Here is a 19,589-nt window from a genome sequence, read left to right as displayed (position 1 = left end):
TTCTAGACTTACTAAAGCTAACTCATCTTCCCAGAAAAATGACATAAAAATCTGTCAAACTATACTAGATAGCAGTTAAATTGACTTTATTTTGTAAAGTTATTTTATATTAAGAATTATAATAAGTTTCAACAGTCTCAAATGCAAATAAAGCCTAACTGTACAATACTTCCATTAACTTACTTATTCAACACAAGCCAAGTATCTTTAGTTGTTTTGTTTTGTTTTTCACTTTTTTTTTGATTAAGCGTATCTTTAGTTTTTAAACTCTCTCTTCTTTCTACCTGAGGAGCAATAATCACACAGAGGGCAGGCAAAGAATACCAGATATTAATAATATCTACCAGTTTCTTCATAAATTTGATTTGGCATGCAAATTAGAAAGGGAAAGAAAGATAACCAAAGCAATAAAAATTCAAAGATACAAAAGGAATGAAAGGCAAGGAGGAAAGAAAGCAGTTGAACACCATACACAGAATGACAGTTTCAAGCAGAAGAGGGCAACGTGGGAGAAAAAAATCGTCTTAAAAAGAGAGGTGATGGTTGCACAACTCTGTGAATATACTGAAAACCACTGAACTGTACACTTTTAATGGGTAAATTGTAAGGTATGTGAGTTAAAAGTTATCAACAAAGGTGAGGTAGGAGGAGTGAAAATGAAGAAAGGAAAAATGATTTACAGTCAGGAAAACCAGGGGAAATGAATAAAGGTAAACACAAATGGAAGATCAGGGTTGAAAGTACACAAGACCACAATCCCTCACAAATCCTGAAATCTAAAATACTCTGAAAATTCAGTTTTCTGTTGACTCATACAGAAGCAAAGTCTAACCATGCCTGTACTCATATGGCAGCATGATCTACTCAGAACATTAAACCATATAAACTTTTCTCATCTGAATAGACTGATCATTCACAATCTGCTGCAGAAACACTGAGATGTTTGATTATGCCATGCTGCCCCAAACTCTTGCTAGGAGTGCTAACAATTAGGTACAGGTTTTGTATTACCTTTCTAAAATTAAAAAAAAAAACACCTGAATTCTTAAAACACATTGATTCCCTAAATCTTGGCTATAGGATAATGGATATGTTGCAGTAAAGATGGAAAAGGGGGAGAGAGAAAAGCATCAGGTAAAAAGGTGATGGGATCTAAAATGGGAAGGAGATGAAGTTGGAAAGGCAATGCAGAGAAGTGGCCTAGCTAAAAAGCAGAAGTCCTAGTTTTTCTCTCAGTTTTCTGGATCTCCACTAGCATTCAATCAACTGGGAACCAACGCAGGAAGTCACTAAGAAAAAGTAACGAACACACTTAACAAAGAACATTTAAGGAAATGTTTAATTCTGCAAAGAGCCTCAAACAAGTTGAATTTAAGTCAATGCTCCTCTTAATAGAAAGTGAACCCACTCCAGTGTCCTTGCCTGGAGAATCCCAGGGACAGCGGAGCCTGGTAGGCTGCCGTCTATGGGGTTGCCCAGAGTTGGACACGACTTAAGTGACTTAGCAGCAGGAGCAGCAGCAGTAGTAATAGTCCCTATTCATAGGTATCAAAGATTTAACAAAAGCTAGTAAAGAAATTGATCATGAAAAGGAGAAAAGAAAGAAAAAAAAGGTAAGAGATTAAAAATTTTTTTTGAGTGCCTTACTTTTCTAATTCTTCAGGATCAAATTTCCACCAAGTTTCAGGTTCATGAAACTCTACTCTGTATCCTTTTCCTATGGCCTACACAAAAGAAAGGAAGAAAACAAAAACCCAGAGAATACTTCTTAAAGTAAAAAGATGGAAGACATATAAATTTCACTTAGACAATACTTCTCAATTTGCTCAACCAAGAAAAATTTACCTTTAAAATAATATGGTTTATAAAAATTTTAAGGCTACTTAACAGCCAAGTTCCAATCACTATTCTCAAGTCCAGGCAAAACTAACAAGATGAATATATTGCTTAATAAGCACCATTCTCAATTTTTAAAAAATTGAGCAAATGGACACACCTCTTTAGAGAACAAGAACAAATGTTTTAATAGTAAACATCAAAGTAACTGAAATTTCAGAATATGAAAAAACTGAAAAGAACAGAAGAACTCTCTCATATCTCATATTTACCATTTCCACATATGGTTTCATTTCCCAAGCTTGTGTATTAGTGTTGTCTATTATGACCGGCGATCTCCCCTGATTGATAGCTTGCTTTGCTGAAATAAAAAATAAATTAAAAAAAAAAAAAAACAGAACTATTAGATAAAAATATATAAAATAAAATTTAAACATTCATTAAGCAATTTTCTACATCCCTGTACTTAAAAACAAAACTGTGCAATCTCTAGAGTCAGTGCATGGAAATAAAAGGACTCTGCTAGATTAAGTGGAATTAAGAGACATAAATACATGTAATGGGTTTTCTTCAGACCGAATGTTGGTTTTAAAAAACTAGCTGTAAAGGACATTTTAGGGGAAATATTCTGTTGAACTTACAGTTAATGAGGACTTCAGTCTAGAGCTTTCATTTACAGAAAATGTAGGGGCAAGTTACATCTGAATATGGTCTGAGTATGAAAAGAGACAAACATTTAATGATATGGAAAGATGGAGACTTTTAACAGAAAATGGCAATTTACAAGACAATATGTAACTGATTTCATTTTGGGCAAAATATAAAGATGTGGAAAGTTACTAAGACACCAAAAGTTGTTTTCTATAGGTAAAATTACCAATAATTCTTTTGAAATAAGAGACTTAGGTAAAAAAAAAAGGGGGGGGCTATGGATTTATCACTACTTACATCCTAAGCAACTAAATTTCATGGTTCAACTGACTTTGTGGCTATTTCTTAGGACAATGATTTCTGAAATTGGGAGCTGAGCTACAACAGAACTTTTCAAACTATATCTCCCTGTCCCTATGCTGTTGATTCCCATATGAGATGAGAATTATTTCACAGTGATTCCTGTTAATGACAGCCAAGACAATTAAAAGCCCATTATAAAATTTATTTTATTTTATTTTACAGAGTTCCATCATTTATGAGAGAGACTCCATTTAAGACTACTCTCACAGAAAGCAGCAGAAGAGCAGTCACTTGGATGGGGAGGAGGCTAGTGGACCTGTGACTCTCAGAAACCTTCCTGAAGTGGCCACAGCTGGAGGAGGGGTGGTGTCCACCCTTTGGCTCTGTCTCCATCCTGGGCGTCTGCTCAAGGATCACCCTCTCATGGTTCTGACCTCTCTGACCTTGGCCCTTGGGGGACCTCCTAACTTGGCTGTTGTCATTCCAGATTCATGTATCATGCCTCTTCCTAGAGAAACCTGAGATTTCCTCAGACTGGAAGCTGCAGATGCTCAAGGAGCAAATCAGTTAATTAGTGCTTTGAATTTACATAACAGGTTATTTAGCATCACTCCAAAAGAGTAACACAGATTACCTCTAACAGGTGGGGCTATGGATGGTTGTTGTTGTTTAGTGGCTAAGTCGTTTCCAACTCTTTTGAGACCCCATGGACTATAGCCTGCCACGCTCCTCTGTCCATGAGATTTCCCAGACAAGAATACTAGAGTGGGTTGCCATTTCCTTCTCCCCACTATAAAATTTAAAAGACTGAGGCAAAATGCAATGATATGGAAGTTTTGCTGGGATTTAGAATTCAAACCACTAAGTTTCACATAATGAAAACATTTATACAGATGTCTAAAGGAAGATAGAATTTTAAAGGCTAAGTAATAATGACTAATGTGGAATGTAAATACATATTTGGGAGAAGACGTCTCTAAATATTAAAAGAAAGTTACAACTGGGTCACAGACAGGATACCAAGATGCTATCAATTCCCACTGCTTCACCCCAAACAGTGATCATACTTTCATTAAAAAAAAAAAAATTCAAGTAATTCTCCTAATGTCTAATAGACCGGCTTATACCTCTAAGGAGTCAAGTTCTACAAAAGGAGCTTATTAATCAAATAAATCTCTGATTTGCAGGAATGGAGATATTATTCTCTTTCCATGATTAATTATCATCCAATACCACATTCCAGTGCACTCCAGGAAAATAAAGGTCCTAAGAAAACAACGTCTGAATACTCAAATAAAGAGAGTCATTTTCTCAAACAAATTAACCACCATACTCTAAGAAAGAGAATAACGACATCTTGGAGATATTTTAAATTTATAAGCAGTTAAAGATGAATTTAGATTCTTTTGATAAACATGAGACAGACTGATATTCCCAGAATAATGACTGGCACTTAAAAACGTTTAGTATTTTTTAAAAATACGTTTAGTATTTTTTAAAAATACGTTTAGTATTTTTTAAAAATACGTTTAGTATTTTTTAAAAATACGTTTAGTATTTTTTAAAAATACGTTTAGTATTTTTTAAAAATACGTTTAGTATTTTTTAAAAATACGTTTAGTATTTTTTAAAAATACGTTTAGTATTTTTTAAAAATACGTTTAGTATTTTTTAAAAATACGTTTAGTATTTTTTAAAAATACGTTTAGTATTTTTTAAAAATACGTTTAGTATTCAATAAACGTTTGTAAATTAAATGTAATGCTCACAACTTTCAAAATGTCTAGTGATTGCCAGTTATCATTACCTTGAAAGGGGTCAAAAATTACCTTGGAAAAGTCCACACTTACTATACTAATAAAACCAGTGGTTTATCTAGACACCAATATGCTCAGCGAGTATAATTCACACGACAAAAACATTTTAATAAAATAGTCTAGTATTGCAGAAAGAAAAAACATGTCCCACACAAACAAACTTTCCAGTTCACCAAAGATATACTGCCTCATTCCCCTTATCATCTACTTCTGTTCCTCTTAACTCTGGGCCAATAACTCTAAGCATTTTGGGGAACTGCCAGTATGATCCTTATTTGACTTGGGCAGTAACACTGCAGCATTTTAAAAAGTAAAAAAGAATTAATTTTATTTATTTATTTTCTAAAGTAAATATTTGGAGAAATCCTAGAATCAATACCAGAAAATAGTCTGAAAATCAAACTTATCTGACATTTAAACTTTTTATTCAAAAATATCCTCACTGAAATTCCTTACTTTGAAAATTGAGAATTAGAAAGAAAAGCATTTATGCTGCTTTTCCTGCATATACTGTACTTCAGGGTAACACTAGCTGCTAGTTCTAGGTAAGGGGACGTTCCTCATTACAGAAGAATTCTAGCCACTGAACACAGAAGGAATGACAGATCTAGAAAAATCATTTTGCAACTTTAATGAAATAACTGATTAAGGAAACCATTCATTCTTGAATAAAACAGGGCGCAAACTGTCCCTCTGAAGCCACTGATCTTAGCATCACTAAAAATGGGACTTAGAAAAAAAGGTTGAACCAAATAAATCCTACAAGTTAAATGACTACCACAAGGAAGCAAATAGGCTGTTCATTGCAATCGCTCTACTCCAGGTTTAAATGTTTCATCATCACTGCATTCTTAATCTTTTAAAAAAAAAGTCAGATTATAGTATAATATAAGCATGTATCTACACAGTTCTAGATTAGTAGTTTTCAATTCTGACTGTAACATTAGAATATCTGGGAAACTTTCAAAAAAAAATCACCAATGTTTAGATCCACTCCAGACCAACCAGGGGCTTCCCCAATGGCTCAGTGCCTGGGAAGACGCAGGTTCGATCCCTGAGTCAGGAAGATCTGAAGAAGGACATGGCAACCCACTCCAGCATTCCTGCCTGGAGAATCCCATGGGCAGAGGAGCCTCACAGTACAAAGGGTCGTAAAGAATTGGACATGACTGAAGTGAATGAGCCGGCAAGCACATCAGACTAACTAAACCAGAATCTCTGAGGCTAACACTTGGGCAGGAGTTTAAAAAAAAATCCCCAAGTGATTCAAATGTGCAGCCAAGGTTAATAACTATTATTCCAAAATTAAAGCAAACTGACCCATGTGCCTCTAAAAAGTGTATTAAGTAATTTTTTTTGTATCAGTGAAAAAAATGTTTAATATTCATAGACATTAAGACTTAGAAAATATTAGCATTACCCGAGGAAATAACTTTTGGTAACACATAACAAAAATATCTAAATTTTCTGAATTTGTTCATGAGGTAGTATCAGAAGTTTTCTGAATTTGTTCATGAGGTATAAAGCAGTATATCAAAACATCCTATACTTCTATTGTACTGGCTTATGTACACTATCTACAGTTTAAAAAATATTCTATCTACATTCTCTGATTTTCACCTCAATCAGATAGAGTAAGTATAATTATCATTGCTTCTAAGAGATGAAAAACTGGGTCTCAAAGCTCTTTTGATGGCTTGTCAAAGTCATCCAGTTGGTAAAAAGAAAAAAAAGTCAAGAATAAAAATTCAGGTATTGTGACTCCTAGTCAAATATTCTATCCCAGGAGACTTGGCCCAAAACAAACCTCTGTTCTGGTTCCAGTCATGGGCATCACCAAGTTGATTAACATTATACCTGTACCCATCTTGATGGTGAAAATAGTCATCAGTGCTGAACACAATGCCATCACGACTCTGACCAAGCAGAATTCTGTTAATAAAAGAAATCATAAAGGTGCCATTTATAAAATCTATAACCATCAGAAATAAGCCACATAGGAAAGATTATTAAATGAATAGCTGGTACATATTTGTAAATATATTGCAGGCAGAACAGCACAGGAGTTGAACCTTAAAAAGCTTTCAGATTCCAAATATCACTTCATACTTAAATCTACATAATAGCCAGTAATAAAAACTTTTTAAAGTGATTTCTATATTGCAACTTTTAAAAACACTCTTCAATTTCAAAATGATGTCAACTTTCCATGTTTTAACTTTAGTGAATTTGTATTTGGTGTCTAAAATTGCCTAAATTTAACGTAATAGGTAACCTAAAACAAGCAAGCGTAACGAAGCAATTCATCTGGGGAAAACTACATTTGGCTCAAATTAAGTTTTGATAGCTTTGATATACTATTTCTATGAAGCACAAACATGCATGACCTGAAAGTGGGACTTGAGGTTTAAGGCTGTGAAACAGTCAATGATCCTCCAGAGTATAATCATGTTTTTAACTTTTAAGAGATTAAATTACTAAATGAAATTAACTACTAAATACTGAACAAAGAACACACTTTCAGAACAAGTCGGTGGTAATCAAGGTCTGTTCTCACGATTTACCACCTTTAACTTCTAAGCACAGAGAGACTGACAAGTGTTCAGTGTAAGAGAATTCCCATAACCAGTGACTCATGAAAGAGATTGGAGATGTGCTGATAAAAGGAAAAAGACAGTAGGAACAATTTGGATCCAACAATAACAAAAAATTCGCCTGCAATGCAGGAGACCCTGGTTGATTCCTGGGTCGTCAAGATCACGTGGAGAAGGGATAGGCTACCCACTCCAGCATTCTGGCCTGGATTCCATGGGCTGTATAGACTATGGCGTCGCAGAGAGTCAGACACAACTGAGGCGACTTTCACTCTATCTCCTCTCCTTCAAACATTAGGCAGTTGGATTATCATCGTATTGGGCTTCTGAGGGGGCTCTAGGGGTAAGGAGGCTGCCTGCCAATGCAGGAAACTTAATAGATGTGGGTTCCATCCCTGGGTCAGGAAGATCCTCTGGAGGAGGGCATGGCAACCCACTCCAGTATTCATGCCTGGAGAATCCCGTGGACAGAGAAGCCTGGCAGGTCACAGTTCATGGAGTGGACTGAAGCAACTGAGCATATATAATTCTATAATCTCTTTCTGAGAAGGGGAAGGGAGTAGAAGGTGGTGGAAGGGATGATATTGTCCTGGTATGATTCAAGAATAATTCCTAATAAAAGTAACAGAATTTCAACTATTAAAATAACAAACATCTCTCCTTTCCTCAGATAAAACTGCATATATTTTATATGAAAATAAAACCATATATAAATATAAAAAATGTACTGTATACTTCCACTTATAGAATTCTGATTCAAATTACTTTAAGCAAACCGAAGTAAATGGTTTATCATGTTGAAGTTGGCAGAAACCAACACAACTCTGTAAAGCAATTATCCTTCAATTAAAAATGAATCTTCAAAAAAGGAAATGGTTTAAATTAATTGTTTGAGGATAAAGCTGGATTTCTCTTTTAACTGGCCATGATTTTCCCAAAATATACCATCTAACACATTTGGCATCCTATTTGTTTGTAAGTGATAAAAAATGCCACAATATTAGCATTCCAAACCAAAGCTCAATTGTCTAAAAAAATTTTGATCATAATCAACTAGATGATATCTAGTTATGTTTAAAAGTACCAGAATCCTGAGACTATCTTTCCTAGATAACATATGTTTCTTTTTTTCCCCTCTGTTCTACTACTTTACTAGCAGGTGATCTTCTAGATTTAATAATACCATACTACAAGAGTATAAGATCTTCTGTACTCAAGAAATGCTTAACCTCTTCCAAAAAAAAAAAAAAGTGGGGAGGAAAGGAATAGTAAATCAACTCATATCATTAAACCACGTCAACATCAAACATGAGCAAATCTCAATGAAGAATATCTTAGGTGTATAAATCATAACTACAGCAAATAATTTCAGCTTGGGGAGACATTTTCCTCCCAGACTGCTCATGCATCGTTTCAAAATTCCCTGAATTATCTCAAAAATACGTTTATCAATCTAGATATATCTAATGTCATATCAACCATCTGAACCAAAATTAAATTATTTAAGACTATCAGTATTTTCAAAGTTCTGAGTCAGATTCTATTAGAACCCTTCCAAGTTACGACAGGTACTAAAATGGATTCTCAGAATGCCAAAATTTAGACTTTTGAGAAATCAAGTATACAATAAAAATTTCAGATGTGGTCCCACTGGCCACTTGACTTGTATTTTTTCAAAATAGCTATCCTTCTGAGGACCTAGTATGTGCCAAGCATTTTATACATATACCTCTATGATTCCATTTAATCCTCACAACAACCTTGCCAATGTGGTATTAAACAAATTCAGAAATGAAAACAATTTCAGAAACCAGGCCACCAAAATCACATAAACAACGGTGGAAGAGCCAAAACCAATAGCTCACAACATCCCTGCCTCCTAGTGTCCACACCTTTGGATAATCCCCTCAACTGAGGAGACCTTACAGCCTACAGATAGCAAGAAACTGAGGCCTTCAATCCAATAGCTCACAAGGAAATGAGTCTTGTCTTCAATTCTGAGAGATATTCCCTGCAGGTCTTCCCCAAGACAAGCCTTCAGACCAAAACACAGCCCAAGGCAACATGGTGATCATAGCATCATTAGAGACCTTGAACCAGAGGCATCCAGATTCCTGTCCTTCAGAAACTGTGAGACAATAAATGTTTATTGCTTTAACAAGTCAGCTTCAGGGAACTTCGTAACACAACCATAGATAAAAAATTTACTCTGTACTTAAAATCTTTCACTTGAGTAACAAGTGAGCTGTATTCTTTAAATGTAATTTTGAGAGTCCTACTACCCTAAATGGTCTATTATATATAGAATCACTGCAATTTTCCTGCTTTATTTTTTTTTAATTTCTAAGAACCATATGTTTTATATAACACATCATATATATTTAAAAATAGAAGTGATTTAAAAAAAAACTCTGAGTAAAACTGATACTGCATGAATTCTTTACCTCCTTATGTACTGAGTGGCCTTGCATACCCTCTGGCCCAGGACTACTGAGACACTTCATTCGCCAAATACTCCTTGAAAGAAGAAAAAATTACCCTACATAAGAAAAAGTCAATCTGTCCTCTGGAGTTTAAACTGAGAGCTCTTCCAACAGAAGGAAAAAAAAAAATCTCTTCCTCTCTTCAAACCGTTGTGTTCTATGGCTGCTATAACAAATTATCACAAACTTGGTGGCTAAAAACACAGGTTTATTTATCCTACTGTTCTGAAGGTCAGAAGTCTGAAATCAGTTTCATTAGGTTAAAATCAAGTTGTGGTCAGACTAGCATTTCCCTAAAAGAAACCTACATATCCATCTTGACTCATGGTCCCTTCATCATCAAAGCCAGCAGAGTAGGACTTTCTCTGACAAGTGCTTCAACTATCTTTTATTCCTGATCAACTCCAGACATTTTGCTAATATGATGAAATTACTGCTTCTGATAATACTCTCACTGGTGAAATCTGTAGCATAAAGGAATGTGGATTTGCTGAAGTATTTTCGATTTATGCCTCCTCCTTGAAAGAACACAGTATAAGAATCTAGCAAAATCTTTAGCCCACACCCCTAAGAATGATACCCCAAACTTGATCCCTAAATGGTCTTGAGACCAACCATGGAATCAAAGGATTCAGTTTGGCTGATTGCCAACTGCAACAGCAACAAAATTCTACCTCTTGAATATTGTTGAATTCTGCCTCAAATGAACCTTTCATCAAAAAGCTGCTAGTTTACCTAAAAGGACAAAGAGCTGGCACCTTGTCATACCTACAGAAGTTGTGTGAACTGGTTTGCACAGGTTTATTTGTAAATATTTAAAGTCTATACTTGTATTCAAATTTAATGTAAGACTGGTTTCATCAAAATCTGTTCATGAAGTTGTGGTAAACACTAAGCTTCTGCCACTTGTAACCAAGTTGGCTTAGGTCAATTATCAGTAAATAAAAAGATAATGCTGTCGTGAGGGTTGAGATGAGAAACCAAAACATCAAAAGTGGAGGCAATTAAGAAAACCTCTAAATAAGTAAATCCTGAGAAAAATGAAAGGACACATATTATGTCTCCTGCAGTGGAGAGCAGGGTACTAGTTCAAGTGCACAAGGATATGAAGATAAAGAAGTAGGTAAAGACTAAAGGAAGAAAGGGACTTGAATACTATCCCAAAAGAATTTGAAATTTATTTAACTTACTATAACTCATAACCACATATTAAAAATAAACAATATTGTAATTCAGTGCCCCAAATCAGTTCAACTCTGATCCTCCAGATCTTTACTCCTTTTTTCAAAGCTCACTTGAAAAGCTAAATCCTACACGAAACCATTCCTCACTAGAGAATATGTGGCTTCATATTCAATCCCAAATAACCATTCCTACTTCATTCAAAAAAGTGCTGACCTAAAGAGATACTTCTGCTGCTTTAACCAAGCTATTCAAAGCCACGAGTCAGGTATAGAGCAACCCATGTGACAGATATTAAAGTGAAGGATTAGGTAAGAAACACACTCTCATTTACATGCCCACTTTGATTTCTTACCAGTTTTATAACTTCTCCCAAGTCCTTTAACCTGAACTCATTTTTTATTAGCCTCCGCTGCTTCTAAAAAGTGAAAAGGCTAATTCATCTTCCAAGATGGTTATATACGGAAGTACTCTATAACCTAAAAACAATAACATAAATGGTAATTGTGACTGTAACTTCCATTCTTATTACACCTAATTTCTCAAATAAAGAAATATACACGGGGTCACAAAGAGTCAGACATGACTTAGTGACTGAACAACAACATATTAAATATAATCACCTCTCATCTCCCACTACAATTATGTCTCCTTGAACTTCTACTGAATTGCCACTACACCTGACTCACTTTCAGTTTCAACATACTCCAATGTTGTTCCAAACCTAACCCTTCTTTTTTACATTCTATACCAGAGGCCCTCACCAGAAGATGTCTTCATCCAATTTCCAACCATCTCTTTTCTGATATTCCAAATACAGAACACCACCCATGTTTTTAAGACTTCATTCTTAATTTCTATCCTTTCTAAAGAAGGGTTGAAATATCATTTTCTCCACAAAATTTTCACTAAAAAGGAATCAAAATGCAGACTTAAAATTCATTCACAAAATCACAGTTTACAATCTAGCTTGAAATGTCTACATAACTTAAATCTTTCTCTAATTTCTTGCTTCTGAAGAAATACTGTTTACGTTTTTTAGACTGTCTTGCAAATAAATATAAACTATTTACAAAATAGTTCCTTGGACTTTTTTATCATCACCCAAAGACATCAAATAGACTCTTGTCCCTCTTATCTAGCATAAACCTCGAATAATCCTATATAAACTACACAGAATCTGTATTGTTTTTCACAGCTGCACAAATGTGTTTGACTGCATCAATACTTTAAAAATGTAAACAAAGACAGGGATTTGAAACATTTCACCACACAATAAAACATCATCAGTTCTAACTCCACTAATTCCAAATATTGCTCACTTCAAACTCTTAAAGAAACTGCAAAAAGGTTCCCTCTATCAACAATGGTACGAACACGACACAGTTCTTAAAACAAGCTCAAAATTCCTCTCCTTGGGTTATCTCACTTGCTTCTCATAATAATTCCAGAAAAATAAATATTATTCATTAACGGCGAAACCTGTCCAAGGTCACAAACTGAAATAACTGAGTCGAAGCTCAAGTTTTCTACCCATGAATCCAACTCTTCTTGAATAGCTGACTTGAAGGGCAGCACAGTTCTCAAATAGCATTTGCTTTCATCACAGCCATTATTTCACATGGTGAATCTATTTTTAAAGTCCTTAACAGGATCTTAATATATATGTCAATTCTCCTTTCCTCTATCAGAAAACATCTTTTAAAATATTTACCATCATATGCCATTCTCAAGTATAACAAATTAAAGATTTTTTACAAGACATATAAAAGCGTTTGCCATTGATTACAACTATCATGATCTTAAAGCAATAAATTACCAAGTATTCACTTGGTATCCTTTACTTACCGAGACAATGTTGTTTTCCCAGAACCAGGCAAACCTCTTAAAAGAATAAGTAACTTCTGCAATTTATGTAACTTTTCCTCTTCAAACTGCTGGTTTATAAACCTGTCTGTTCCATTACACTCGTCCAGAGAAGGATCTTTCCAGTATCCTTCACTGGTTTCACAGAAACCATTACTCGAATACCCATCTTGCACACTGTAGTCATTTCTAGAGGGATGATCACTACTGGTAATATCACTGCAGTCAATATATTCATTGTTCTCATCAAAAGTCAAACAATCCCAGTTAGCATGACAACTATTTACAAAATATCCATTCTGCATCTCAAAGTCATCCTGGGTATGGAAAATATTTGATGGTGGATTTGGTGGAACACTGAATCTTTCAATATTTAAGTGATAGTTAAAATTGGGAAGATGAGGGTCTTGTGGTACTACAAAAGAATGCATTGCTTGCCACTCAGGCCTGAAGGAAGTAAATGAATTGTCACAAAATGTAGGTATCACTTGTCCATTACAAGGATATTCACCTGGCTCATTCCCCAGGCACTGTTGATAATCACAATGTGGTTGAAGGCCATTACTAAGATATTTTTTCTTTTCTTCTTCAGATTTTAACAGATCATTATTATGGCTCTGATAACATGCAATGAGTTGTTTCTCAGAGGGTTCGGGTTCCTTACAACTACTTTCTGAATCATCTTTTTCATTCTCAAGCTCTTCAATTTCTTTGTAAAACTGGAACAATTCATTGTCAATCTCAGATGTTTTGGAGTTAAATTTCTGTTTCTTTTGTTCTCTTTTGCCATCTCTACTATTGATAGTGTCTGCTTGATTCCTCCTGTCATTACGTTTTTTTTTCTCAGGGGGTTTGTAAATGGGTCCTATAAATGCTTTACTTGTGCTATATATCTCATCATCTGCGGATACCAATGGAGGATGCATATCCTGTACAACTTGTGAATCAACAGACTCAGTAACATCCAGTCTGTCACTAGGCATCCCATCATGCGCAGGTTTCAGCAAATCTGTAGTTTGGGTTTTGTCCTCCTGAGGATAACTATGACCTCTAACATTAGTGATGGTTACAGGGGTCCAATCACTTCCAGTTTTCTCTTGCTTTCTGTAAAAATTACCACTACCATGATAGGGGAAAACATATGCCTCTTCAGTAGACTTTAATTTCTTGGAGCATGGTTCAGTTAGTAGTTCTTCCTCATATCCCATGGATTTAGCTTCAATTTCACCATAAGGCATCTGAGGAGCAAATCACACAACAAATACTTTAAAAATCTAAACAAAAATTTCCTCAGAAACAATAGAAAAAAACAATTTGATATAAGCATTTAAAAAGCATTTTCACAAAACACGAAAATTTTAAAGTTGTAATTTTATAACCCCATACTACTGTTATGACATTGTGATTTAAAGCAGGAGTTTCACTGAAGATAAATAAACATCTTTTTTAAAGAAAGTTATATCTCCTATTTAATCTAACTGATGTATTTCTGAATTCGAGAACCTAAGCAAAAACTTAAGCTTGGAAAGCTCAATCAGTAATACACATTTCGATGACACAGATATACAGTCGTGTACTAAAAGGGAGAGTAAGTGTGCCAACCAAAATGACACATATACAAACTGGTTGTAATAAACAGTATCATAAATGTCTTCCTGTTTAAAACCACTAGGTCTTTAGCAAACCTCATACAACCACAAGTGTTAGCAATCAAACATCAGATTAACTGAAATGTCAGTCTTTATAGGCCCTATTCTTGCGAGGAGAGTAAAAGTGTCACAAACTGTGTGTATTACATTAATTTTAAAGAAAAAAAAAAAACAGTAACTTAAGTTGTCCTGAGAATGACAGAAATATGTGATGTTTAGAAATCTGGCAACTCCCCAAATCAAAGCCCTCATCTTTTCCAGATGGTTCGTCCATCTCGTAGATAAATAAACTCTGCTTCCCTTGAAAATTTTTGGGGACCCTCAACAATACAATTCAAAAGCCTGTTTTGGTCAATACTTCATTCCGCCCGCTCTCTGGTCTTCACTTTCTCTAATACTAGAGCAAAAGGAAAGGGCAAAACCACGAGTGAGACAGGACGGCCCCAAGGGGACTGGAAGAAAATACTCCTGAAGAGAACGCCAACCTCCCAGAAACAGGCCCCTCCTAGGCCGCTTCTCAGCCTCTCACTTCCTCATTATAAAGAGCAGAAAAGTCCCAGGGAAGAGAAAGGAGAGAGGCCTATATACAACCTGAACCCTAAGGCCTCCTGACCTCCAAACAGGGTAGCCCGGGCAAAAGCGCTTCCCCCAATTTCTCTGTCCCAAAGGAGACACGTTCAGGTTCTGTCTAGGAATTTCAAAGAGCTCCGAGACCGAAAGGTTCACTCCCGGCTTCTGGTTACGGCTAACCTAAAGGGTTCAGTCAAGCGCCGGCGAGAAGCCAAGCCACTGAGGGAAGAAGAAAGAAACTGAAACCCGCCCCCCCCCCACCCCCGACCACAACCTCACCTCGCTTAAAATGATCTGTTTACTCACCCTTTACCACAGTTCTGCATTGACCTCAAAACAGTAGGTGAAAGAAGCGCGGAGACCTTCCCCAAACAGATAGCGGGTGGGACTGAAAGCCCGGCCCTCAGAAGCCGAGAAACAAGCCGCCACTCCGTACGCAAGATGGCGACCACCTCACAGTTACCCCGGCAGGAATTACGAATTCGCGCCAAGGCATTGTGGGAAACGAAGTCCGGAATTCACACCCAGCCTGGAAATCTCAACGTCTCCCAGAATGCATTGCTTCACATACGCGCTGAGGAAAACAAGCGAAGGCCGGAAGTAGTTCTTAGATTGGAGGCGGGACGTTGTTTAGAAATGCCAACTTCGGCTAAAACAGGCATCAACCTGGTCTGGTGTTCACCCCTAAATGAAAAGACACTGTGAGTGCCTGACACCCAAAACAGATACATAAGCTGTTCTGAGTACATGCTTTAAGGCTTTTAGGGATACTCAAAAGCTTTTCAGAGGGGTCTTAACATTTCACCTCGCCAACTAGGCTTACTAACGTTTCTACATGACTAGGTTCATGTTTTTCTGTCCAAGAAGAGAATCACTGCAGCAGAGGCTTGATAACAGATAAAAGTACTTGTGATAAAATAACTTAAAATGTCATAGCTGTATTTTGTTTTGCGAACTAAAGACCATTTTCTGAGCCTTCTCGTTAAAACTGTCAACTTGTGGAAAGCGCTTAGAACAGGGCTTGGTAAAAGTAAGTGTTATATAAGTGTTTGTTAAATTAGAAATAACCACAAACCGAACAACTGGCAGTCCTCTGCTCAGGGCCCCTTTTCTCTTCCCACCGTCTCCTCACTCTCTCTAGACCCACTCTTTCACCTGCAGGGAAACTGCTAATCTCTTCACACGTATTTAAATATGTAAGTAAACCCGTTGCCATAGCGTTTTAATTTATAAATAAAGTAGTTAAAATCACAGTCTCTAATGTTTGCATTGGATTGTTTAACAGCCTTATGACCAAGAGGGCTCACCAAGAGCAATCCATCCTCTTAGAGCGACAGACTCATCCTCAAATAGAAATTCTCTCGTCGACCTTTATGATGTTTCCTCCTGATTAGATTCAAATTATGCATCCTTGGTGGAAACAACCACACGGATGCAGTTGTGCTCTTCCTCAGGATGGTACATCAGGAGGCACAGAATGTCTGTCTATCCATTATAAGGTGGTATTAATTTTTATCAACGGATCAAGGTGGTGTAGTTTCTTCACTTTGTTTTCCTCTGCTTTCATCCCTTAAGCAATCTGTGAAAAAGTACTTTGAGACCAAGAAAATGTCTCACTCCTAATCAAACTCTGCCTTAAAAATTTTGCCTTCATTTATGATTCTACTGCAACTGCTCTTTACAATGTTAGTTGTTGTGCTAATTTCCCCCTTACCTCCTTCAAGTCCACCACATTTATTAGTTTTGATGCTTGTTGCTGTTCAGTCGCCCAGTCATGTCCAACTCTTAGCGATCCCAAGGACTGCCACATTCCAGGCATCCCTGTCCCTCACCATTTCCTGAAGTTTGTCCAAGTTCATGTCCATTGCAAGGGTGTTGACATCCAGCCATCTCATCCTCTGAAGGCTCTCTTCTCCTTCTGCCTGCGATCTTTGCCAGCATCAGGGACTTTTCCAATGAATCAGCTGTTTACGTCAGATGACCAAAATACCGGAGTTTCAGCTTCAGCATCAGTGCTTCCAACAAGTAGTCAAGGTTGATTGACTGGTTTGATCTACTAAAAAGAAAGTTTTGATGCTACTAAAAGGAAAAGCCCCCTTACTTTCTATCAGTATGAATTTACGTGTTCCTTTTTGTTCAAGAAGTTAGAGTCTATTGCTGTGCTTATTTGTTTATTAGTTTATAGTAGTCCATTTTTAGGATAGTTTTAGGCTCAGAGAAAAATGGAGTAGATAGCACAGAGTTTCCATGCATCCCATTCACCTCACATATAGTTTCCCCTGTTACTAATCTCTTACAGGATTATAGTATTTTATATATATATATATATAGTGTGTGTATATATATGTATATATATACATATATATACATATATATAGTATTCCAGTATTATAGTACATCATTACAATTGAACCAATTTTGATACACTAATGTTAAGGACAGACCATCATTTTTCCTTAGTTTTCCACTAATGTCCTTTGTGTCCCAGGGTTCCATCCAGGATGCAACATTGCATGGAGTTGTCATTTCTCCTTAGTCTCCTCCTGACTGTGATGGTTTCTCAGACTCCACCCGGTTTTGATGACTTTGGCAATTTTAAGAATTTTTATAAGAACCTTGTAGGATGCTCTTCTATTGGAATTTATATGATGCTTTTCTCATGATTAGACCGGGATTATGGGTTTTTGAGAGGGAGACCACAGTGTCATTTTCATAACATTATAACAGGTGTACATACTACCAACATAGTTTGTGATTGTATATTTGATCGCCAGAGTAGTGTTGGTCAGGTTTCCTCACTGTAAAGTTACTCTTTGGCAACCCACTCCAGTGTTCTTGCCTGGAGAATCCCAGGGACGGGGGAGCCTGGTGGGCTTCCGTCTGTGGGGTCACACAGAGTCGGACACGACTGAAGCGACTTAGCAGCAGTAGCAGCAGCAGTCAGGAACCTTGTAGGATGCTCTTCTATTGGAATTTATATGATGCTTTTCTCATGATTAGACCAGATTTATGGGTTTTTGAGAGGGAGACCACAGAGGTAAAGTGTCATTTTCATAACATTATAACAGGTGTACATACTACCAACATAATTTGTGATTGTATATGTTGATCACCAGAGCTGTGTTGGTCAGGTTTCTTCACTGTAGTTACTCTGTTTCCCCTGCTTGCCCTGCCAACTCCTTGGAAGGAAGTCATTGTGCACAGCACACATTTCTGGAGTCCTCTCCCTTCATTAGAGTATCAAGTAATTTACTGTGAATTCTTCTGCATAGGAGATTTGTCTCTTCTGTCCTTTCCTTATTTAATTAATTATTTTATTTATTTATTTTGTCACAGTGGATCTTCACTGTGTTGCTAGGACTCAGTTCTGGGATGTGGATCTTAGTTTCCTGACCAGGGATTGAACCATCGTCCCCTGCCTTGAAAAGTGGATTCTTAACCACTGGACCACCAGGGAAGTCCCCATCCTTATTTATTTTGATGCTCAAATTATCTGAGGTTTGCCCAGCTTTGGGTTGGCTCCTTTTGACCTGCACATTGAGTACTTCCTTATCTTGTGGCACAGGATTTTCCAGGCTTTATTCATTACTCATGATCTGGAATCAAAAATTTCTCCAAGTCTTGGTTTCTTCCCTGCACCGCCGCCTTGGAGAATGGTATTTAGAAGATAAGACCTTGGCCCTAAGAGTGCTTATTGATACTAGAGTATTACTGCTTTCAGGTAATCTCAGTAGACAGAAGGTGGGGAGAGGGCAACAGATTTTCTTTTTTTTTTATTTAAGAAAACATAAATATTGATACTTAAAATTCCAATATAATTCCACAATGTTCTCTTAAAATTTTTTTATTAAGGTATAACTGATTTACAGTGTTGTGTTAATTTCTGCTATATGGCAAAGAGATTCAGTTTTATATATAATACATTTTTTATATTCCTTTCCATTATGGTTTATCACAGGATATTGAATATAATTTCCTGTGCTATACAGTAGGACCTTGTTGTTATCCATTCTATGTATAGTAGCTTTACAGTGTTCTTTGTTGCCATTCCCGTTTCATATATGTGTCTGCCTTCTTCAACCATGAGAACCTTGTTTCCGCATAGCACATTTATTTCCTAATCCTGCATTACACATAAAATCCTGCATTACACATCAGAATTGCTACATTCACATATTTACCTAAGCAAACCTACTAAAAAGGGTTTAAGCCTTGGTTGTAGTTTTTCTTCTATAGATTGAGGGTTGAAACTCAAAATACTAGGTACAAAAATAACTTGAATCACTTCTCTTGCACTACCCTATTACATTTCCATGGGTTTATGTTAGTTATTTGAAATATATCTGAGTTTATTATTTTTCTATTTCCAGTTTTGGTTTGTTTTTTCTTCCATTACTGATGAATTCATTTTGCTTTTGAAATATGTAGAATAATATGTTTCCCAAAGTGTAAACCATCCAAGAGTGTATATTCAGAGAAATATCACTCTCTTCCTCTCTCTTAAACCCATTTTCCTACAACCTTTTATATATATACAATTTTCTTGTTATCTGATGTATCCTTCTTATGTCTCTTTTTGCAAAAAATAAGCAGACATATGTATATCTTCTTATTTCTCTTTTCTTATGCCAAAGTGAA

General features: G+C 36.2%; 1 protein-coding gene across 3 annotated transcripts in view; it reads right to left on the bottom strand.

Annotated features, from left to right (window-relative positions):
• The window catches only part of N4BP2L2 (NEDD4 binding protein 2 like 2), a 68,410-nt gene extending 52,775 nt beyond the window's left edge, over positions 1–15,635 (bottom strand). For 2 of the 3 annotated variants that reach the window (XR_011259399.1, XM_069601601.1), the window contains exons 1-4: positions 15,258–15,635; positions 12,715–13,970; positions 6,415–6,539; positions 2,109–2,197 (exon numbers count right to left, since the gene is read on the bottom strand). Coding sequence is in view for 2 of the 3 variants with exons in the window: in XM_069601601.1 (XP_069457702.1) it covers positions 2,109–2,197; positions 6,415–6,539; positions 12,715–13,970 (1,470 nt within the window). In the remaining variant the exon portion in view is untranslated. Of the gene's footprint in view, positions 1–1,647; positions 1,725–2,108; positions 2,198–6,414; positions 6,540–12,714; positions 13,971–15,257 lie in introns of all 3 variants that reach the window. The other variant, XM_069601600.1, reaches the window with a different exon arrangement.
• Between the last annotated feature and the right edge of the window lie 3,954 nt (positions 15,636–19,589).

This window comes from Ovis canadensis, chromosome 10 (genome assembly GCF_042477335.2).
Source record: "Ovis canadensis isolate MfBH-ARS-UI-01 breed Bighorn chromosome 10, ARS-UI_OviCan_v2, whole genome shotgun sequence".
NCBI lineage: Eukaryota > Metazoa > Chordata > Mammalia > Artiodactyla > Bovidae > Ovis > Ovis canadensis.
This window is presented reverse-complemented; position numbering and strand designations above follow the sequence as displayed.